Source organism: Alnus glutinosa, chromosome 2, assembly GCF_958979055.1.
Source record: "Alnus glutinosa chromosome 2, dhAlnGlut1.1, whole genome shotgun sequence".
Lineage (NCBI taxonomy): Eukaryota > Viridiplantae > Streptophyta > Magnoliopsida > Fagales > Betulaceae > Alnus > Alnus glutinosa.
Window position 1 is genome coordinate 20,799,654 of NC_084887.1, and position 23,890 is coordinate 20,823,543.

General features: G+C 40.7%; 1 protein-coding gene across 1 annotated transcript; it reads right to left on the minus strand.

Moving 5' to 3' along the window:
• Nucleotides 1-1,158: 1,158 nt before the first annotated feature.
• Nucleotides 1,159-23,753, minus strand: LOC133860351 (protein PAT1 homolog 2-like). Its single transcript, XM_062295975.1, has 5 exons — nt 23,711-23,753; nt 23,495-23,640; nt 15,426-15,482; nt 15,014-15,089; nt 1,159-3,600 (listed from the first exon to the last, which is right to left on the minus strand). The coding sequence occupies exons 1-5, from the start codon at nt 23,751-23,753 to the stop codon at nt 1,511-1,513; spliced, it is 2,412 nt and encodes an 803-aa protein (XP_062151959.1). The 3' UTR covers nt 1,159-1,510.
• Between the last annotated feature and the right edge of the window lie 137 nt (nt 23,754-23,890).

The following is a 23,890-nucleotide window of genomic DNA, read 5'->3' on the forward strand; positions in this document are numbered from 1 at the left end:
TTTAATTTTTAATTTTTTTTTTTTTTTTTAACAATGACTGATCTAAGGGTTGATTAGGACTGTCAAGTCAATATTGTGAAATAAAAATGTAATTTCTAGCATTACACTTTCTTTTAATTTTATGTGTCAAGCCATAATTTGTCTCGAACAACATTGCTAATCCTAGGAGAAGATCTTTAATCATTTGAGCTCCTCGGTACTGATGAAGAGGTTGGGCCGCAATCTATAATTATCTATCTCGATTGTAGTCCAACCGGAACAGGCAATTGAGAAACCCCCTAACGGACCCTATGTAACAAGCAGTTAAAAAGAGGCCACTAAAAAGGCTCACATGTTTGAACAAGTCTTAAGACTACCAAAGCATCACCTTGGTCTACTTAAGACTACAACAAGCCTAAAATGGAACACATTACCTTTCTGTACTGAGGTTTAATATATTACGCATCTATGGATTTCCTTGCATACACACACGAACACGATCTTACAAGAAAAATTCACTTGCCAAAGAGTGGCTACAATATCTGCCTGCAAAAAGATGGGGAAAATTCCAGAACCTTGGCCAATAACAAAGCTTCTGTTGGCAGTTAAATACCGACCCACCTCCGAATCGGTGCAACAGATTGAAAACAAAGAAAAAGTAAACAAGTTCTAAATACTGGCCAAATTGACAGTTCCACTTTCCATCATTCTTTAACCATGCATGGGAATTACTTGATCTGCTTAACAGGCCAGTTTTACCCGTTCACGAGTAATGCTACATACTCATCTCCTATCTCACTTTTATTCCATTGGACTAATATGATAATGCTCATCGGCCAATAAATCAACCTTTATTAAAAACAACAAAAATTTAAAGACCGATGAACACAGCCATATGAACCTAATGATATGGGAATAGGATGAAAGATGTGTATTTAAAATTACTTCCCGCCCACCCAAAAGAGGACCAGAACCGTCCATTCAAAATGGATACATAATCAGAGTAACAAATCTTTCCAAGTGAATTAGACGAAATGAAAATAAATTTTTGAAGGCTCATCCAGTTCACCCTGTACATTCTACACCCTGCTATAGTTTTTTTTACTCTGCACTTTTAAAACAGCTACAATACCAAAAAGAAAAAAAGAAAAAAAAAAAAAAAAAGGGCCCAGACGAAAATATCTTAACAGTGACAAACTTGCATCAGAAACTTCCAACATAATACACATTTATGCATGACTATAAATTCGTCAAAATGAGCATCATATGGAAATTTTTCTAAGTAAACTAGAATAGCACAAGATTACACTGAGGCCTTGAACCGTGCCTACAACTGCACATGCCTGGCATCCACTCCCCCCATTGTGCCCAAACTTCGTTCCCAAGCAGATTCACTTTGTGAAATCATGGAAGGCAGATCCCTCCTTCAGATTTAATTCACAAAAGCATCCAGAGGGGATATGCAGAGAAACCCCCAACTAAAGAAGGGATTTCAAACAAAACCTTTTAAATGATCTTTTCTTATCCTCAGTTAACCCTTAACTGATTCTGAGCTTATCTGGCCACTGCTCCCACCACGCACACTGAAACCAGAAATGGGCATGGATCGTTGACCAAAATCCAATAAAAGTTTCCGTTGGTGCTCATCAGTGTGAGGAAGACTGGCACGTAGAAGCTCCACAGGCATTTCCCTGCCGATAGCTCTGGCTGCCTCTGATCCGATGACTTCTGTGTTTGGCTGGGTCTGTGAACATATCGATTGCACTATAGTTTCATATTTACTCAGGCAATACTTGGTAAGAAGAGTAAAGAATTCATCAAATGAGGCCTGCCAAAGGGCACGATTAGGTGTGCTACAGTTGCCAGCACCATGAGGATCAGTTAAGAGCTCAGTCGCCCTATCAAGGACAGATTTCAAAATAATGGAGGCCCCATCTCCAGCAGGACTTCCAACAGGGCGGAGTGGTGGTTGCTCTGAGGAACAAACAACCGCAACAAGACAAGCACTCAGTGCCCGCAGATCCATACCCTTAACACAAGAGGAAACTGTCCTTGCAAGATTAGTAGTTGTCTCTGCTGCTCCTGTATCAGATGGAAGGCCACCAAACAAAAACCTTAAATGACGGAAAATAGCCATACAAACAATACGGGCAAGCTCACTACCAGGGAAGAGAAGCTGAAGGAACCTAGAAAGGAGTTTTCGACCCTTGGGAAGAGAGACCAACCGTAGGAACACAAGGTCATCCTTGGAAGTCAGCCCAATAGTGTGACTACTTTTTCCAAGCGGGTCTACAAGCTGAAGGGATGCTGCCAGACCTTCTAGCAGGATCTGCCGCCTTCGCCTGATCTGAGTCCCACCATCCTGGGGCTGACTAAATTGTAAGAGCCGATCAATATCATCAATATCAAGAAGAAGACAAATGCCATCCTCAATGGTGATTCTAGCAGCAAGCATTGGTTCCTGTTCCAGAGGCTTCTCAGAGACATTCTGTTCTGAGCTATCGCCAGATGCGGAGGGAGGAGGATCAACTTCAAGGAGGGGTCGAGGCCTACGTATAGAAGAGAAAGGAATCCTACCAAGAGCATCAATAGGGAGATGAGGATGTTGTTCCGTACTATTACGGCCTCGAGAAGGGAGCTCCCTCAGATGAGATGGGCAGAAAGGGTGTTTCAACCTTGACCCAGCAGCTTTTTTGGCAAGACTTGCTTGGTGATAATAGTCATCTATGTATGGATCATTGCTATGTGTAGCAGCAAGTTGCATTTTAAGAATACTCTCTATTTCCTCAGATGTCATATACTTGGATCTGATTTGGACCCACCCACTCTCACTTTTCTGGCTACCAGTATCAGAACCTTGATGAGAAAAACGCATACTATGTTTGCCCTTTTGTGATTTGGGTCTTTGGTCTCTCATATCAGCCAATCCAAGCATTGTCTTATGTGAGGATGACGGATGGACAGCATACAGTTGGGACTGCATTGCTGCAAAATGGGCCAAAGAGGGTGCAACCTGATGGTGCAGTCTCTGTTGTTGCAGCTGCTGCTGAGGTGGCATTATTTGGGGGGACAAGAGCCCATTTTGTCGAGGTAACTGTTGTTGCAAAATGTTATTTAAAAGGCTAGAGTGATCCCCATGCAGTAGACCAGCATGGTTGACCCAGTGATTCTGCGGCCTGCTATTAAAAGAAAGGCCAGCAGTGTTGAACTGACGCATATTCCCACCGTAATGCAACCCATGTGATAAACCAGCCAAATGAATATTAGAGTTAGATAAAGGAGAGAGGTTTGGTGCAGAGAAGGGCATCTGGGGACCACCACCAAGAGAAGATATATTCAGGTGGTGTGGTGAACCCTGTTCTGTTCTGCTTCCAGGAGGAGGGAAAGACGTGAAAGTTGATTTGGATACTAGAATTGGTTCACTGTTGTAGTGATGCAGCACCGGTTGCTGCTCGGGGTATGAGGATGTTCTGTGCAAAGAGTTTGGTTCCGCATGACGAGCAGAAGGCTGAGGCTGTGATGACCACCGTTTCTCCTCTTGAGCACTTTCTGTGTCAAATATATGCTGATCTAACCAGTTACCATAATCTCCTTCTTGTGCCCACTCGGTAGCAGATGAACCTACACAGAATTTTCTGTTAGCATGAGGGTAGTTCCAAAGAGAATTGGGGCCCAGGGAGGGGAGACAGATAAGCAGAAATTATAAGGGTATCAAGTGCTATCAACTTTACATTACTTAACAAACTGCAAAAATCAAGCAAGCCACAAATATCAGAAAATTAATTTATAAATGGCAATTGGAAAAACAAATGCACAGGGCTCAATAGAAAAGGCACACGAAAAAAGAGTCTATTCTTGAAGGATGAACAGCATCAAGTCAAGTCAGCCCCCACAAAAAAAGTCTTTGATGCAAACATATCCTAGAAGAAAAAATATCAACTGGCAAGTCCAAACCTGAACCATTGGAGACTCCAACTCAAAACGCTATCAAAACTTCAGAAACTGAACATTTTTGTCACATTTTGCCTAAAAGGTTTTATACTCTTGGATAGCGCCTTATCGTAGTTTGAATGTCTTTACTTTTGTAGACTTCTTAAATTTACTTTCTGTTCGACCCGCTTAAGGGCTCTCTTGTATACTTCCCGTGTATAAGGGTTGCGCCCCTTAGCGCTTTTCAATAAATTGCTATTACCTATCAAAAAAAAAAAGCTTTTCCCTTAACCAGAACTAAATAATGTCATTTTATTATTCTATTCAAATAAGTAAGCTGGCTAGTGATATTGATTGGTCATGATTTTTGAATTGCAAGAATAAACTTGGGCATCAGTACCCAAAGAAATATGGTTGGGAGCCCATCGTCGCCGTCGGAGTCTGGTTGTACAACAGCAGAACCATGTCCTTGGCTGCTGCATTTGTTGCTTCCTGATGAGAACATACTCGGGGTGTAAGATTGAAACAATTCTTACAGCACCACTTTCACACCAGAGATCTCGGCAAAATTCGGTATTTCTTAGGAATTGAAGTTGCAAGATCTAAGCTAGGCATCAATTTATCTCAAAGTATGTATTTGATATTCTTGAGAAGACTGGATTGCTGGGTTTTCGTCTTGTTGACACTCCCATGGATCCAAATCAGAAACTTTTGAGAGGTGGAGACTTATTTTCAGATCCAGGCAGATACGGTCAATTGGTTGGGAAGCTCAATGATCTCACTATCACGAGGACAGATATCTCTTACATAGTGTGGTAAGTTAGTTCTTAAAAAATCCCCGAGACTCTCACATTGGGATGTTGCTATTTGTATCGTTCAATACTTGAAGATAGCTCTAGGTCGAGGCATATTGTTTAGAAAGAATGGTCATCTCAAGGTAGAAGTTTTCACTGATGCAGACTGGGCAGGATCACCTTCAAATAGAAGGTTCACCATGGGGTATTGCGCCTTTTGGGGAGCAAATCCTGTTACATGAAAAAGTAAGAAGCAGAGTGTAGTTGCCAAGTCAAGTGCAGAAGTAGAATACAGAGTAATGGCTCATACTACTAGCGAGCTAACTTGGTTACAACACTTCCTTTAGGAGTTATGCTTCCCAGTACCTACTCTTATCCCACCATCCTGTGATAACCAAGACACTATACACATTGCTACCAATCCTACATTCCATGAAAGTACCAAGCATATTGAAGTAGACTACCATTTCTTACAAGACTATATGCTAAGCAGAGACATAGCTACACCATTCGTGAAATCTGAAGACCAACTTGCTGATGTCTTTACAAAGTCATTATGAAGAGTCGATTAGAGTCTATCTATTCCAAGCTAGGTTTATATGATATATATGCTCAGGCTTGAAGGGGAGTGTTAAAGAGAGAATGCTATGCCTTGTTGTACTCTTCTAGAAGATAGCCTTGATAAGGTGTCCCTGACCAGCTGTACGGACCACTTGTCTCTTTCCAGAATACTCTTATCATATTGTCAATACTTCTTTATATGTGGAATGAATTGAGAGAGGGCAGATATAGGAAACAACTCTTTCGTTTCATTAACACTACCAAACAAATGAGCATAGACTTGAACAGTCCTTCTAGCCACTTAAAATAGGAACTTTATTTTATAAACATTCATTAAGGTATGCATGCACAAAAATAAGCAGAACAAGAACAAATACGATTTGATGGATTGATGATGTGGGTTTTTTTAGGATTTCCTAGGGAAATAATATATGAAAAATCAGATCTAATATTGATTGGAGTTTGAAACAAAATTGCTGGAACAATAATTTTATTTAAATTTTGAGAGTTAGTGGTACTTCTGTAATTTCATGTTTCTGGACATGAGTTGTACTTATGATCCATTAAATCTTATTTTTGATTTATTATATTATTGAGTTTTATTTATGGTTTCACTAGTTATTTGGTTTCGATTTTATTAGTAAATGCCCAAGGAGTCTCGAGTCCATTAAGGGTTAGGTATTAGACACCTATAAATATTAATATAGTATTTTTTTTTTTTTCTATGATGGTTTAATAAAGAAGAAAGCTATGAAATGCCAACAATGATTGCTCTTGAGGATTGTGTGATGCAACCCTTCTTTGAGATGTGGCGCCAAGGAAACCTGATGTGATGCGTAGGAAATCTAGGTGCAAATACCTAGGTATGTCTGTTTCTTCTTCTTCTTCTTTTAAGTTCTCCAAGAATTTTGTTTCAAATTCCAACCAAAACTAGATCTGATTTTTTTCATACATTATTTCCCTAAAATCCAATCGTAAAGAACCCCAAACCATTCATCCATCAAATAGCTCTCAAACAACCCAGAAAAACGCCCAAATACCATTCCCGGGTTATTGTTCACAACCCAGAACAGCCACCCAAACCCTAAGTTTTCCTCTTTATTTCATCTCCCAATCGAACCCTCCTTTTATAGCATTAAAAAAATCCATATTCCCAAATATTTTCCAGCCTTTCCCCACGAAAATCCTAGCCATAACTTGTCCTAAACCCTAAAACAAATTGCTGTCCAGATTCTCCTACAGTAGGTTTGGTATCACATCTTTGGTTCTCCATCAATTTTAGTAACAAAGTTTCTGTCATATACGTCAGTTTGGTGTTTGGTATCAGAGAAAGGTGAAACATGATGCTTTCACATCATGGAAGATCCTACAAGAGTTGATAGACAAGAGAAGAGGGTAGATTGCTTCTTAAAAGAGATATTCTTCCACGAGATTCAGGACGATCTTCGCAATCAGTTTTATATTCAACAAGGTAATTTGTATGATTAATTACGCGAGAAAATACAAACAATAATTTCTAAATTGTGGAATAGTTGAAAGTTCGATTTAAAAGTGGGCTGAGATCTGAAATTAAAGAAGAAATGTCTCGTGTGTATTTAGAAGATCTTGAAGATGCTACTGAAAAGGCTATATCTAGTTTGAGATGTTTGTAAGATTTATGAATAAAAATCTACACTTCTCAATCCTCTATATAACGTTGCTTTGCCGAAACTCCATGCAAAAAGTGGGCCAAAAAGACCGAATTCCCCCGATGGAGTCTTACCTTTTTTAGAGTCTAGATCAGAGTGGGCTACTGGAGGTGGGCCTAAAATACTCGCTACACCAAGGGGCTTAGAAGGAACAAATTCTTTTGTATTAGGCTTCAGCTCATCAACCACAACACCCACTAGGCTTGACTCGCTTCCATTAACATCTAGCCCAAATCAATCCACTCTAAACAATGAGCCACATCCAATTTTGTGGAATCATGTCTTTTCTCGGTTTGGTATGTCTTGGGTTATGCCTAGGAGAGTTGTCGATTTATTTTTCTTGTTGGTGGACGGCGTGTACGGCAAGGAGTGCTGCAGTTTGGAAGATGGTGCCTATATGCATTCTTTGGTGTGTTTGGAAGGAGAGAAATCTTAGGTGTTTTGAAGACTTGGAGAATTCCATGGAGAATCTTGTTGCATCGTTTTTACACTTGTTGTATCTTTGGACGGAGGCTTTTTTGTCACCCGTGTCTATTAGCTTTTCTAATTTTCTTGTTCGTTTTTCTTTGCCTTCTTAAGCGTTTCCTTGTATATACTTCCAATGTACTTAGAGGGACCTCTTACGCTTTTTTTAATAAAATTTCATTTACTTATCAAAAAAAAAAAAATCAAAACTTTTGCCCAAAAGTCCCTTGTCCCCCTCTCTCGAGCAGACTCCACCAGAGGAGGTTCAGGTATCTCCGTCATCCCAAGACACAACTCCCGACAAAAGCAGCTCATTGTCACATCGGTGCAAACACATCAAAATTCACAAAAACACCCTTCGATAATGAGGACAATGCCGGAATAATCCTCGGTCTCGCAAGTACCTTTGCAAATTGCAACGGCCTCTTCCCACCCACCTCCACCGAAGATTTCAACACTAGCATCGATCGACTTTGGCCCACGCCCAATGACAAACGATTGTTGTTACGAAACCCAGTTGACCCACCACCGTATAGCGACCGGAGAAATTGCACTACTAGGATATGTCCCCTCCGTCTACCTCCATCCTGCTCCTCCACAACCAATAACCCACCATGCTTATTCAACGTTGGGTGAGGAAAGTGGGAAACCAACTCTGGAACGTCTCCAAAACACCTTCGCTCCCTCTAAAATCAGGTCCTCTACAGTGGCTAGCAACCAAAAATTATTAACTTTACCCAAGCAAATGGAACGAACATTACCCCTTCACCTTTCAAGAATCTGTAACACAGAAGACCCTCCACCGCTGGCTCAAACGATTTGGATTCAATAAAACACCACCTTGGCATCCCCATCAAAGAAGAGAAAAGTCAGCATGCTCTAACAAGTGCCGATAGAGAAAGTGAGAAAGCCCAAAAGAAGATAACTGCAGAAAAGAGACGTAACCACCACTGATTCAGCATTTCTTGATTGAAGGAAGCATCCATGACCCAGAGCCTCCTGTTCGGAGTCAGCCTCTGGAAAGATGTTGGGTTTGCATTTTATTGGGGGTGGGTCGACAAGGCGTTTGAGGACTGGCCCAGGCTTAGATAGGAAATGCTCAGGTTGTCGTTTGGGCCGGTTTCTGCTGAACTTCAAAACTACCCGTCCGGCGAGTATCATTCCAGAGATGTTGCCGGAATCAACTTCTGGGGAGTTGTTGGGGTTGCATTTTACTGGGGGTGGGTCGACAAGGCGTTTGTGGACAAACCCAGTAGGAGTAGGTCCGGTGTCGCCAGTCCCTTTGGGGTGTTCTCTTCGGCAAATACCCTCGTCGTCGACAACTAGTGGGATGGCTCATTTTCTGTCTTCTTCCGGGGGTGGGTCTAGTGGATTGTAGGTGACTCCAGTTCCTTCAAGTCCAGCCTCTACAGTCTTCGGGTTTCCTCCATCGCCGTCTCTGGATCCTGATGTTCCGGCGGTTCCAGCCCATTCTCCGGCTGCTGTCTTTAAGTTCATTCCATTGAGGCCACTTCAGATTCCTCAACCCAGTTTTGCCCCTTTGTCTCTTGATGGAGCGGTTGGGTTGGGTGAGAAGTTGCGATCATCCCTCCCCGTGGTGGTTTCTAAGCCTTTTCAGTGTTACTACCGAAGGGCGAAGGAACCAAGGGAAGGGCATTCTGTGAAATGGAATGATGAGCTGTTTTCAGATTCCCCGGAAGCCATGAAGATGTCTACTGGCTGTACTGCTAAAAAGGTTACGGTTGCAGAGCTGCCAGTGAAGAAAGTTATAGAGCCTCCAGTAAAGCAGGGTCTAAGAAGGGGATTTCTCAATCCTCGCCCAAAGGTGCCAATTATTTTCACGTCGCCGCAGAAGATCGTAGAGGTCGGGATGGTTGGACCTTCCCCCCAAGAGGTTGCCTATCTCCTTTTCTCTTTATTCCGCTGACGGAAATGAATTTTTTCAATCTCGAAATTGGCATGTCGGTTTTGATCATAATAGGGATATTGTGGTTTGGGAGAAGGAAGAAAATTATTGGGATGGTTTACCCTTAGATTGGGCTTTGGATGGTTCTTTTGAGGAGGCGGCCTTGGCTATTCAGGACGCCATGGAGGAAGATTTTTTGCGAGAGAAAATGATAGCACGCCAAAAGTCAAAAGGCAAGAGAGAGCAACTGAATCTGCAAAACTCCATAAATTATGGCGACGCCTCAGTCTCCTCTAGGTGTAGTAAAGGAAAGGCCAACATGTTGTAGGGTTGTGTGCTTTGGTGGGTTGTGGGTACTCTCTCGGGTCTGTGAGTTTTTTCTCGTGTCTGGTTGGACTCTTTTGTGGGTTGGTTTTGGGCTTTCTTTCTTGGGTTCTAGGGTTCTTTTTTCGTTTTTTGTCAGTTGTTGCGGGTTAGCTTTTGGTGTTTCTTGCGTACCAAGGGGCGCCTTTACGCTTTTTTAATAAATCTTTTCTTACCTATCAAAAAAAAAAAAGTTTTCTAGTCACTCTCTTCAGTGAAACATTAATTTTATCAGAGCGACGCATGAAGAGAAGGTGGATTTCTTTACCTCGTTCATTAATCTGTTGTACTCCTTCAAACTGAGACGAGACAGTGAAGACAAGCTTTTCTGGGGCCCTTTCAAAAAATAGTTATTCGATGTTAGATTTTTCTATAGTGTCCTAATTCCCCATGAAAGTACTCATTTCTCTTGAAGGAGTATTTGGTGGAATAAGGTTCCCTTGAGAGTGGCGTTCTTTACTTAGTTGACTGCTTTAGGGAAGACATAGCAGTGTGAAAGATGGTTCCGTCCTACTTAATGTCGTGTATTTGGTGAGAAAGAAATTATCTAAGTTTTGAAGATCGCGATAGGACAGTGGTGAAATTAAAGGCCTTTTTCTTCAATATTATTTACCACTAGACGTATGCCTATGATTGTTTTCAAATTTCTATCTTTCATGATTTTCTTGATCTTTTTTCTTTTTCTGATATGGTACTTCTCTTGTATACTTTCGGTACACTTAGGTTGAGCACTTGCACTTTTTAATGAATTTCGATTACTAATAAAAAATTTAAAAAATTAATACTCCAATGGGAGAGAATGATATTACATTGTCACAATTCTTCCCTCATATGAAGAAGATGAAATGTTATCAAGGCCAAAACTATTATCTTATGCTACAATCTATAAGATCGAAAATATCAATTTTAAAGCAATTCAAAACTCAACCAACCGAGGGAGAATAAAGTAGGCAATGAGAAGTCATTTTTTATTTTATTTTATTTTATGTAACTTTAAGAGTCAAGCATATTTTTATAATTTTATACTTTTGGACATGAGCTATAATTTTGATCCATTATGTATTTTGCATTATTATGTTATTGAGTTTTATTGATGGGTTTCACTAGTTATTTGGTTTCAACCTTAGTAGTTTAAACTCCAGGAGTCTTAATTCCATTAGGGTTAGGCATTAGAAGCCTATAAATATGAATGTAATGATTTTTTTTTTTTCTATTATGATTGAATAAAAAAAGACGACTATGAAAATGTCTAGCAACGATTCCTCTTGAGGATTGTGTGATGCAATCATTCTCCAAGATGTGATGCCAAGGAAAATCCAATGTGATGCTTAAGACAACTAGGTTTGACGCCTAGGTTTGTCCATTTTTTCTTCTTTCTATTTTCTTTTGAGTTTTCCAATAAGCCTGGCTCCAAAGTGGACGGGGCCTTCTTTTGCGGAGGTTGTGAGGGCAGATTCGACCGTTGTTGCGAAGAAGATGCCCATAGTGGGTGATGGTTGGTCCGGGTTAAGGGCTTCGCGGGCGACACCTTGCGAGTTCGATCTTCTTCCGGCGGTGCGGCATGCAGAGGATATTCCGAGATCGGCAGTGGATTGCTTTTCTTTGGAGGCTCACCGGCTTGATATGTTGGGCAAAGACCAGATTGTATGTCCGCAGGGTAAGGACTCTCATTTGAAATTTGAAACTTCGAGATTGCAGACGTGGCGTAAGTTGGGTTCTGGTTTTTATTTGGCTTTGGGCCGGGCCGTGGGGAGAGTTCTGAGCCGATTTACAGGGTCGGGGTTGTTTCAAAAACCTTTAGGTTTTCGCGTGACCCAAATCAAGCGGAAACCTAAAGTTTCCTGTCCGCCGCCAACCTCGCCGGAGACGACAACGGAGATGTCCTCTGGGTTGGTTCTGAATCGGATTCTTCCTGGGGGTTTGGAGGTGTCAGCGTTGGGAGATAAAGTGGGCGTGAGTCCAACTTCTTCGGCTGATGTCGGGATCTATCCTAGGCCGGAGTCCTCGTTGGCGACAGTTACAAGGACAGATTCAGGAACGGAGTCTTTTTCCGGGGGTGAGTCGAGCAGGTCCCAGGTGCCTTCGGCGGTTTCTTGCTCGAGTGTGAATCCAGCCTCTAATAGGTTCGGTTTCCCCCCTTCTCCGGCACCGGATCTGGGTTTTCCGGGGGGTTCTGCTTCTACTTCTTTTAAGTTTACTCCTTTGGGGAAGCTTCAGTTTCCTAATCCCCTCTCTTCCGCTCCGTCGCTCGCTGGTGCAGCTCTTTTAGGAGAGAAGCTGCGCTCTCCCCTCCCTGTGGTGGCTTCTAAGCCCTTCCAGTGTTACTACAGAAGGGCAAAAAAATTGAGGGAAAGGCATTCTGTGAAGTGGAATGATGGGCTACTTTCTGACTCTTTGCAAGCTGTGAAGATGTCAGTTGGCTTTGTTGATAAGAGGGTTTCAGGTGGAGTGCCGCCAGCTGAGAAGGCGGCAAAACCTCCTGCAATAAAGAAGGCAATGATGCCAGTGAATCAAGGCCTTTTTAGGAAGGGGTTTCTCAATCTTCCCCCGATTTCAGTCCCTACCGTGGCGCTTCAGGAGGTCAACAATGACGGGGTGGTAGGTCCTTCTTCCCCTTCGAGTGGTTGCTTGAATGGTTTCTCCCAAACTCGGAATTGGCCAGTTGGCTTTGATCATAACGGGGAGATTGTGGTGTGGGAGGAGGATGAAGATGATTATTGGGATGGTTTGCCATTAGATTGGGCGATGGATGGGGATTTTGGGGAGGAGGCTTTGGCTATTCGGGATGCCATGGAGGAGGAGTTCCAGTTTTTTGCGCGCCAAAAGTCTAAAGGGAAAAGGGAGCTTCTAAATTTGCATAGTTCCATTAACTATGGTGACGCGAATTACCCTTCTAGGCGTAGGAAAGGCAAGGCACATATGTTGTAGGTCTGTTGTGCCTTGACGGGTAGTGGGTTTTATTGTTCTTAGTTGGGTTCTTTTGTATCTTGTTTGGTTCTTTTGTGTTCTGGGGCATTGGTGTTGTGGGTTTTTTTGGGTTAGCTTTGGTTGTTCCTGTGTATACTTCCTGTGTACCTAGGGGCGCCTTACGCTTTTTTTATAAAAGTTCTTCTTACTTATCAAAAAAAAAAAATTCCAACCAATGTTGGATCTGATTCTTTCATATATTAGATACTTAACAATGTGAATTAGGGATAAAATCATATCTCATTTAAATTTTCATGAAATGATTTATTAATACTATGCAACTAGTACATCTTTGCTTTAACCCACTGTAGAACTTAATTTTCATATTTTCGATAAAAATCTTGACATCTAGAGGGTGCAAAAAAAAAAAAAAAGAGGAATGCTAGGCATCCAAACACTTGTTTCCAAAATTTGGCTCCAAACTGATGTGTCGCAATCCTATGAGATTGTGACACACTTCCCAAAATGGTAGATCTCATGGGATTGTGACACAACAGTTTGGAACTAAATTCTGGAAACAAGTGTTTGGATGCCTAGCATTCCTAAAAAAAAAAAGGTTGTAAAGTATACAATGACAAAATTTGCAATAGAACTCAAAGAAATAATAGGGGGAAAGAAGTTAAATTCAAATTAACCAAAATGTTCAAAATATAAAAAAGATCCAATTTACAGCTTCCACCGGTTTGCATGGGGTAATACTTTGTGATTTCTCATGCTATTAACCTCAGTAAAACCACATCCACACTAATTCCATTTGATATGCATACTTCCTCAATGTTGATTTTACAAGAAATGCTAATCTTGACGGCGCATGAAGGTGTGTCCTGTCATTTCCTTTCTTACTTGTTGGTTTCTAGGCTCTAGTTAAGATTCTTCTTCATTTTTCTGGCCTTGTTGGTTTTGGGTTGATAGAGGTGGTTACTTCAAGATGCTTCTTTGTTGAATCAAACTCTTTCGAATTCGTCTGTGAGGAGGGGGTCTCAATTTTACGGGTGTATGAAAAAAGTAGAGGTTTTGTTCGTTTAGTTTCACTAGGTAAGGTCAGTGTGTTGTGGTTGATGGTCACAAGGGCTTTGCTACAAGTAGAGCATTCGAAGTACTTTGTGAAGTCTTCGAGGGTGGGGATTAAAGCCTTCATTGCTCAATGTGGTTTGAATCATTTTGGTCGTTTCTTGGCAATAGCGGAATACAGAGGTGACAGTAGTTTGCGATCATCCCGGAAGGTAGAGGAAGTAGTAGCTGGTCGGGTTTCACTCTCGAGTTGCTTAGGTTCCTTGATGCTTTCTAGTCGCCCCATGATGGAGGTAGAGGGCTAAGATCATTTCTAACTTAGGCTATCTCCTTTTCACATTTTCTATCAACTCACTAACAATATGGATTGACTAAAACCAATGTTGTACGTTTGTACTAGCTCTTCTGACAGGGATGCTTGGGTTGAAGGAAAGGTTGGCCCATCGAGACTTGAGGAAAAAAGAAAAAAATATGTTGAAGTTGGATAGAGGGAACACTATGAATTACACACATTCAAAACTTGTTACACTAGTTTGATGGGTGCAACAACCCTTCGATTGCCATTGTCAGAGGCCCGTGACAAATCATGTGTTGTCACACAAGTGGGAAACTATGCATATATCAAATCTTCCATTATATATATATATGGATAAGTTCAAGTCACACCTGGAATAACAATCTATATGTCCTGTGTTCAATAACTTATAACTGGATTTTTTTTTTTTTTTTTTACCAAATCCACCATTGAATTACATGTTCTTCACATACCCATCATCCTTACCACATATCAAGCAAATTGTAGTTTAGGAGTTCTCATCAAAAAAAGCTCAAAATTATAGTTTTAATATATTTTTTCAAAATAAACTAAAACAATGAGTATATCGATGCTAAATAGATGTGAAATTTGACACAGGCAGTGGATTTGGTAGAATTTCAATCAATTGAAAAAATATTTAATGGTGTAACATTAACCAAGTTTTACACTAAGTTTAACTTAATCCTTAACCAAGTTTTACTCAACTTTACAAGAAACTTACGGTCTGTTTGTAGACACTTATGTCTAAAGCAATTTTTGGAGAATTGACAAATTACCACTCCTACTGAATGGTTTTTGTCAAATAAATGAATCCCAAAATCATTTGTTGAAATGGATCACCAAACTCACCTCCCACATAAGGGTAGGCCTCCACCAAAAATCGATTTTTTTGTGGCCAATAGTAGAAACAAACACCTACTTACACTTTGACATATATTGTAGCATGTCTTGTGTGACCGCACTTTTAATGCATCTTTAAGAGATCTAAAGACTGTAATAGGACATAGAAGATATTCACAATAAGGTTACTCACTTTCCCTTGAGAAAGATCCAGATCCTCTATCACCAATAACTCCCGGGTGTCTCGGTCCCGTTACAACTCTATTCAACTGCATAACAGAACAACAATGTCAACCACCAAATAAATAGGGGCAAAAAGATGGGGGACAAATATACACTAGAAGAGGGAACTGAAATGCCAATAGAATAACACTATGACAACAAAAATGAAGCAACCTTCACTCTTTGACATCATCAAGGATGTCAGGCATTCTACAAGAGTGACATAAAAGTAAACTTCTAGTAAATAGCATTTCAATTTTCAAGGTTTTAATAGCCAAAAAGTATAAGACCTTAGAATGAAATAAATTGACAACTCATCAAGTACTAATCAAAAATATATACACAGCAATGCCTGCACAACCAAAAAATTCAAGGAAGCTGACCTTTGCAAAAGTGGTTGCCAGATCATCCACCTCAGACAAAGATCCGATACCTGCACCCTGAAACGAAAAATAAGTAAAATTGAAGTCAACATTCTGGTGTTTCAGGCTCAGTGAATTGAAAGTGTTGGTGATACAACATAAGCTTATTACACAACTTACAGTCTTGAAAGAAAAAGGAGAAAGTGTGAGCTTAGGTTTTGCTAATCAGTCTACTTTACTCTTAATGCCATTGCTCAGTTCTTAAAACTTCGTTATGATGGAGTCCCACATAGGACTCCACGTCTACACCAAGTTACTTGGCTGTGATAGTTGATACAAAGGGCACACGTGAAGATCATGGGATACTCACGATCCAACTGATCTTAAGCAACGTGGGTCTCTAAGAGACATGGGTAGTGGAATATTGCTGCAGTTATTTACTATAGTTAGAGTGATTATGTTGTTAAAGGTTCTCCTTTTGTATCCTTGTTTTCCACGACTAGTCAACGTGGGTAGAAGCATGATACAAGTAGTTTCCTTATTGCATGGGTAGTTAGTTATTAGTTTCTTATTGCATGGGTAGTTATTTGTAAGTTAGTATAAGACTAGGACTAGGAGCAAGGTTCACTTTATTGAATATTGAATTGACATTTGTCATTGTGGTTTCTATCCATCCCAAATTGGATTCATTTGTGGTCTCTCCTACCTAAAAGGAGTTCATTATCTATCTATTTCTATTCAATTAGTCATGGGTTCCTATCACATTATAAGTCGAAAACCCAAATCATCATTTGCGTTTTTTTTTTATAAGTAAAAAAAGTTTTATTAAAAAGGATAAGGCATCCCTAAGTACACAGGGAGTATACACAGGAATAACCAAAGCAGTCCACAAAAAGAAACTCAAACAAACCTACAAGGCCTTAAGCCTTCAAACTCAAAACCCACAAAGAGCACTCAAAGCAACAAAAACAAAAACCCAAACAAACCCACAAGAACCTAGCCCTTAAACCCGAAACCCACAAGGAGCACTCAACACTACAGCACCTGAGCCTTTCCTTTCCTTCTCCTAGAGGGCATGCTTGCATCGCCATAGTTAATGGAGCTTTTCAGATTCAACACCTCTCTCCTCCCTTTAATCTTAAGACGCGTACCCTTATTAACCCGATGTAAATCCTCATCATTTGCACATTCTGCATTTAAACCACAAAAGCAAAAACACTGAGAAGAGGTGATTCCCTCTGTTCCTTGTTCTCCATTTTGAAGGTTCTAATTGTGTGTGCGCTTTTTTTGGCAGTGAACTGATCAACAAAATTACCATGCCCACTGCCTATCTCGTTTTCCCTTTTTTTTTTTAATAAGAAATTGAAATTCATTAAAAAGAAAAATGGCGCTACCTAAGTACACCGAGAGTATACAACAAGAAGAACACCTTAACCAAAAAAAGAAAAAAGATCAAGAAACATGAAAACTAGAAATATGAAAACAATCATAAGCAGTTGTCCAGTGTTAAAGGGTTTTGAAGAAGGCATTTAGCTCCAACACTATCCTCTCACAATTATCAAAACTACAATCATTTTTTTTCTCCAGATATACCACATTAAGGGTCATCTTCCACACTATCCTCTCCTACATGCGAAGAGATCCACCAGTTGTCGAGGCATGACCCATTTTAACCCAAAAGAAGGAAAATATAACTCCATAAGGCACTAAAAATCTCACAATGGAGTAAAAGGCAATCTACAGTTTCCCCACTTTTCTTGCACATACAACATCAATCTATCACTATGAAATGTCGCTTCCTTAAGTTATCCATGGTGACAATTTTCCCTAACGCAGCCGACCAAGAGAGAGAAAAAAAAAAAAAAAAAAAAAAAAAACAAAACCCCTTCTCGAGGGAACCTTATTTCGCCAAATACTCCTCCAAGGGAAAAGGAGTATTGTCGTGGGGAATTAGTACATTACAAAACGATCTGACATCAAACAACCCTCACTCAGCAGGGGCCCAACAAAGCTTGTCTTCAACCCTGTCTCAGTCTGATGGAATACAACAAAATGAAAATCAAGGTGAAGAAATCCACTTCCCAGTCATGCGCCGCTCTGATCAACATTCCACTAATGAGAGTCACTAAAAAGCTGTAAGTGATGCCACATAAGCATCATTGGAGTGAGCAATACTTAATAACTCCAAAAAAGCTACCTTTGGTTTGATCCCCACACCACACAAGTCATGCAAAAAAAACAAAATAATGAATGATAGCCAAAGAATCAGAAGGAATTTAGATGTCACAAACAAAGTAGTAAAGACCAAGACTTTGTTACTTTACCTCGCTGACATCTGCATGTACTTAACCCAAACCTTTTAAGATTCTATTAGTAAGAAAAGCTTGTTTATATGGTCAGATTTCGAAATAGAAGTACAGGCTCTTCAACTAAGAGAGCTATACAACACATGTTAATCAAGCAAGTTTCACATAGGACAAGTGGCTGTGGCACCAAATTGACCGAGGATACATTAACAAAATTTTGGACGTTATGCTTTTAAAAGGTGGGAGAGAGGAGTTAAGGAAATAGATTGAATGTGGAAGGTAAAGATAAACTAATCAGGTTGATGATAAAAAAAAAATAATGGAAAAAAAAAAGGAAGAAGAAAAGAAAGAAAGATCAACTAATCAGGCTAGAAGGTCACAGAAAATTTCGACTTACGTAACAGCAAGGAATAAATACTAACAAATTTATGGGGTACTAGGCATAGGCTTTTACCAGTTAGAAAAGGTTTAGAAACATATATGGATTTTTTTAATATATATATGGAAATATGGTTTGTAATGGTGCACAGAAGCAAAACATGTCTAGGTTGAAATTAATGTAAAACCAGTTTTTAGTGGCTATAATGGATAAATAATAAAACACAGAATGCGAAGATTGCTACTTTGAGATTTTTTAGCAGCTGGGATGAAACACTCATGGAGTCCCAAACACTATTGTAGCAAACCCTAAATGAAAGCCAAACACAAGGAGTACTACTTCTAAGTTTTTCAGCCCCTATTTTTTCAGCTGTAGGTGAAGAGCCCGTACAAGGAGTAGGAAGAGAATAAAGATAATTGGAGGAATTGTAAGAGGGTGGAAACTAGAGAGACTGGGGGAATCTGAGGAAATGGCTAGGAGATCTCCAAGTTCATCAAGCATTTCTTCTAAATATCTATGTCAGCCCTAACAGCAGATAGCACCTATCTCTCATTCCTTTAACTTCCATATGGAAGAGAGAGAGAGAGAGAGAGATAATATATCAATTACAAAGTCTTCAAATGATAAACTGGCCTAATAAAGACAGGTAAATGTTATGTTCCACAGAATAGTACCCTGCCGGAGTCGACGTCGGAGATGTCTTCAGGGTTGTTTTTGGTTCAATCTCCTTTTGAGGGTATGGAGGTTGCCTCGTCGGGTGCCACTGAGATCGCAGATTCGTCGTCGTCGGCTTTTTTTGGGTGCCCTCTTCAGTCGGAGCCATCGTCGACGCAACCTCCTCGTTTGTTGTCGCCGGTGGCTGCCGATGGTCCTTCCCCTGGACCTGTTCCGGCGTTTTCTGGGCTGGAATATGATTCTGTGGTTTCGGGTTCTGAGATTTCAGGCTCATTGTTGTCGGTGGATACCATTAATGGTGTGGGTATGGCGTCGTCGATTTCCTGTGGGAGTTCTCAGATGACAGAGATCTCACTGTCGAAGGTTCCTGGGGCTATTCTGATCTCTTTGGCTGAGTTGGGTGCAAAGTCAATGCCAGAGTGGGATCTCCCTTTGGGATACAGTGCTTCCAGAGGAGTCTCTTGAGAAGGTTTTTATCAACTCCTGTAAAAGTATTTCGTCTTGGGAGGACAGTACAGACCTCTCCCAAACCCAGGTTTATGACGAAAATTGGGAGGAGGCTTGGAAGAAGGTTGATGAGCTTTGGGAGAGGGTGACAGCAATGTACGTGGTGACTGAGGATCACAGTAAGAGGTACAGGGCTATCTAGGGCGAGATGATTGAAGGCCAAAAGTGCGAAGGGAAGAGGAACTGCGAAGGAAAGAGGGAGCATCGGAATCTGCAAAGTTCCGTCAATTACGGCAACATTAAATCTTCTTCTAGGTGTAGGAAAGGCAAGGCCCACATATTGTAGAGTTGTATGCCTTGGGGGTTTGTGGGCTGTTCCTTAGATGCTCTTTAGGTTTTTACGCGGTTTTATTGGTTTATGTGGGCGCGTTGCTGGGTTCTTTTGCGGGTTGCTTTTTTGCTGTTATTTTGGTTTCTAAGTTTTAGCTTTTGTTGGGTTTTCGCGGGTCAGCTTTGACTCTCCTGTGTATATTTCTAGTGTACTTAGGGACGCCTTACACTTATTTCAATAAACTTTTGCTTACTCATCAAAAAAAAAAAAAAAATTGATACAACAAAAGTTTTTATAATTCGAGAAAAACTTCACATTGGGAACCTTGCCTTGTAGGAAACAATCTTTACCTCCCAACTCTCTCACTCAATAACTACTTACAAGTATTAACTTAACCAATTAATTCATATATATGATTAAATATTACTTACAAGTATGAACTTGTGGATTGCTTCTTCAATTAGAGGCTAATAATCCAGAGTGAAACCATCTACATGTACCGCCTTTTTGTATCCCACCAAATCCTCCTCTAGAGCTTCTTCCAACTTTCGAAGGCCTCATATCTCTCTCTCTCTCTCTCTCTCTCTCTCTCTCTCTCTCTCTCTCTCTCTCTCTCTCTCTCTCTCTCCATGAACTTGCCAATGTACTATCAAACTTGCCTATTTTCTTTTTTGGTGAATAATAATTTATTGAAAAGAAAAGATAAAGCCCTCGAGCACGCAAAGTATACAAACGAAACAACCGCCCTAAAGGTGTCTGGAATCTAAAAGTTTAACAAGATCTAAAATATTTTAGGGGGGAGAACATCTCTCTCTCTCTATTTTTTAGAGAGAGAAGCTCTCCACCCTATTTTCAAAATCCTCTGCTTCCCCCCTCTTTCTCCTCCTTTTGTGGCTGTTCCAAGGGAGGAGGGAAGAGCTTTGTCTCTTCCCCTCTTCCCTCCTCCCTTCCTCTTCTCTTCTTTCCTCACGTCTTCTTCTCTTTCCCTCTACCTCTCTAGGTTCTTAGGGTTTATCTTTTTCTTGGGTGTAGTTCTCGGTGGTTGGGGTCTTCTCCGGCTCCTTTCGGCCTCTTCCGTCGACGCCATTTCCGTGGTTGGCCGCTGCATTGTCGTGCGTGGGTTTTGGTTCTTTTGCATCATGGGTTGTAGATCTATTGTGTTTGGGTCCTCCTACCAATGCACATGATTCACCGGAGGTTTCGCCGTCATGGTCACCAGAGGTTTCGCCGTCATGGTCCAGCGTTCCCAGTCGTTGGTGCTATTGCGGGTGGACGCCACGCGCTGTCCCGGCACGCGTGGCCGAGAGAGTTTTTTGAAGTTTGGGAGTTAGATCTACGGTGTTGGGGACCTCTTCGCCGCGCACGCCCCTCCGACGGCTTTTCCAGCAAATTCCGTTACGTCCAACAATTTTTCCGGCTGGTTCAGCGCCGCGCGCATGACGTCATGCGCCACCGACTGTAGTTTTTTTTTTTTTTCCCTTGGCTGTAGCTGTGGCATTTCTTTTGTATTTGGGGTCTGATTTGTATTTTGGGTTTGTTTTTCAAATGTAATTCGGGCTTTTTTGTATTTTTGGGTTTGTATTTCTGTTGGGTTTGGGTGCTTTTGGGCAGATTTGGGTGAATATTGGGGGCTTTGTTGGTTTTTTGGGCTTTGGGTTTCTTGCGGTTCTGGGTGTTGTGGGTGCTACATGCGGGTTTTAGGGTTGGTCCTTATGGGTTTGTTTGGGTTTTTCTTTTTATGGGTTAGTTTTGGCTGTTCTTGCGTATACTTCCAGTGTACTTAAAAGCGCTTTACGCTTATATATAAAGTTTTCTTACTTTTTTTTTAAAAAAAAATATTCGAAGAGGAGAAATTAGGAACATAAGTTGCAGCACAATCCAAGAGAGATCTCAAAAAAGAGGATTTTAAACAAAGCACATTAAACTCAATCCTCAAATATAATTATTTCCTTTCTCTCAAAATGCTCCACATTAGGAACACCATAATAACTTTCCAGAAAATCTCCTTGGGATGTCCACGCCCTTGATTCCTCCAACAATGTAACAGCTCTTAGATGTTAGGCATCACCCACAAAACTCTGAATAAGTTAAGAACCAAGTGCTATAGATCGATAGAGTGCTCATAATGGATATGTAGGTGATTTATGGTCTCCTCATTCTTTTTGCAAAGGCACCACCAATTTACAATAGTGAAACCCCACCTTCTAAGATTATCAACCGTAAGGGTTCTACCCCAAGCTACCATCCATGTAAAGAACGCAATGTGGGGTGGGTCCTTAACCTTCCAAACACTTTTCTAGGGAAACGAGCAAAGTCTACGGCTGCTCAAGACGAGGGCTATCAGCCTATCCTTCGGCGTGGCTTCCTTCTCCCAAGCGGCGCGGCTCTTCCTCCATCAGAAGTGGGAGTAGTTCCACTCTCTTCGGTCCAGTCTGTGCTTGGGTGCCCGCCTTTATTCTCAGAGGTGGGCAAATCTTCGTGGGGTCATGGTTTTGAAGAGATTGGTGATCCTCCCGGGGCAGCAATTGATCTTAGCTTCTGTGTTAATACTTTCGGGGTCTCCCATGAGGGGAATGTGAAGGGCTTTGTAGACTTCATGACTCTAATTGATGCAGAGCATCGTCTAGAGGCTTCAGTTTCCTCTTCTAAGTTTAAAGGGAGTCATGAAGTGAAGAATTTAGAGTGCTCGATTAATTATGATGCTAGAGGTTTTGGTTCTAGTAGGGGCAAGGCTAAGCGGCCTAATGTGATGTATTAGTCTCGGGGTTTTGTGGGCTGGTTTTGTAGGGGTTTTTTGGGCTTCCTTCTGTTTGGGTTTTTTGGGTGTTTTCCCCTTCCCCTCTCTTTCCTATTTTGGTGTCCTTTTGTATACTTCATGTATGCTTAGGGGCGCCTTTACGCTTTTTATAAAATTCTCTACTTACTTATCAAAAAAAAAAAAAAAAAAGGAGCACAGCTCTCCAATTTGTAAAGTGTTATAATAGCTTTTCACTTCAAAGTCACGGTTGCTAGTTGGAGTCCATAACAATCTATACGCTTCCCTCGGATGGGTGGTTGAGGTGCATAACCGAGTGAGGAAAGAATTGAAAGATTCTAACTCCAAACTGCCCTGATGATTCTCAAATTCCAATTAATAGAGTTTCCGGAGGATTCCAAGTAATTCGACACCAAGGCCTATTTTCTTGATTCATTTCATTTCATTTCCAATTGTTTATTCATGTAAGGTTTTTTTTTAAAAAAAAAAAAAGGACAGAGATGCAAAAGGAGCCAGCGAAATTGCCATTGTCCCCACTCTTCTTGATTAAAATATCTCATTCCATTTCGTGCCAGACAATCCATTCTTTCTTCATTCCTCATTGGCGACCATAATTGTTTCTAATACAAAATGACATATAGTTCATACACATGTACATAGGCGGCCTTCAGACTCCCATTTATGTACTTGAACTGAAACCAACACAACCAACATCATCACAATAACATAACTACCAATTTTGTAGTTTCAACTAAATTTGTAGTTGGAACTAGGTTGAATAACAGACCTACATACAAATATAAAAGGCAAGCATATACCACAACCAAGGGCAAGCTAATTTATCAGATATATCGGTATCATCAATACTATCCGCAGTGAAATGAACAAATAAAGCTTTGAGAGTGATACATATAATTACGACTAAAAGGCATGCATATACCACGCTTAAGGGCATGCTGATTCATATATCTATTGGTATCCTCCTCGAAATGAACAGTAGTGAAATGAAAATTCAAGCTTTAAAATGATAAGAGTTACATTCAAAAGTTATAAGTAACAAAGAAGTTTTTTTTTTTTTTTTTTTTTTTTGGGGGGGGGGGGGGGGGGGGGGGGGGGGGGGAAGCATAACTATGTAGATGGTATAATGAGAATATGAATTATGACAAGTAATGCGATATAAATTATAGTAAACCTTACCTCGTCTCTGTCAAACAAATGGTACTCATCATCAGCAGGTCCAAATGCGGGACCATTACCTTCCTCTTCTAAACCCCCCAACTCCACTTCTTCCAAAACATTTTGACCGAAAAACTCATATTGTGATGCATCGAAGATTTTATTACCTGTGTGACAAACAAAACAATGTTATAGATGCATATCAGATCAGCTCAATGACTTACTCCAGCTTCAAACCTTCAGAAATTACCATCAAGTTTCGGATACTAATCTCTAACATAGCATATTGCACACCAGAAAAGGAAGAATTAAAAGGTTTACGTAAATAATATGAACTATTTTCATTCTCAATCCCAGAGCATTTTCGTGTATCCCCAATTGGTAAGCATTTTTGTCCAGATATCCATTCATCTCCAC

Excerpts from the sequence above, each read along its gene's own strand:
- LOC133860351 (XM_062295975.1), bottom strand. The coding sequence starts at position 23,753 with ATGTTAGAGATTAGTATCCGAAACTTGATGGTAATTTCTGAAG. Across the intron at positions 15,483-23,494 it reads ATTTGTTTGACAGAGACGAG|GGTGCAGGTATCGGATCTTT; the intron begins GTAAGGTTTACT and ends TTTTCGTTTCAG. Across the intron at positions 3,601-15,013 it reads TGGATCTTTCTCAAGGGAAA|GTTCATCTGCTACCGAGTGG; the intron begins GTGAGTAACCTT and ends AATTCTGTGTAG.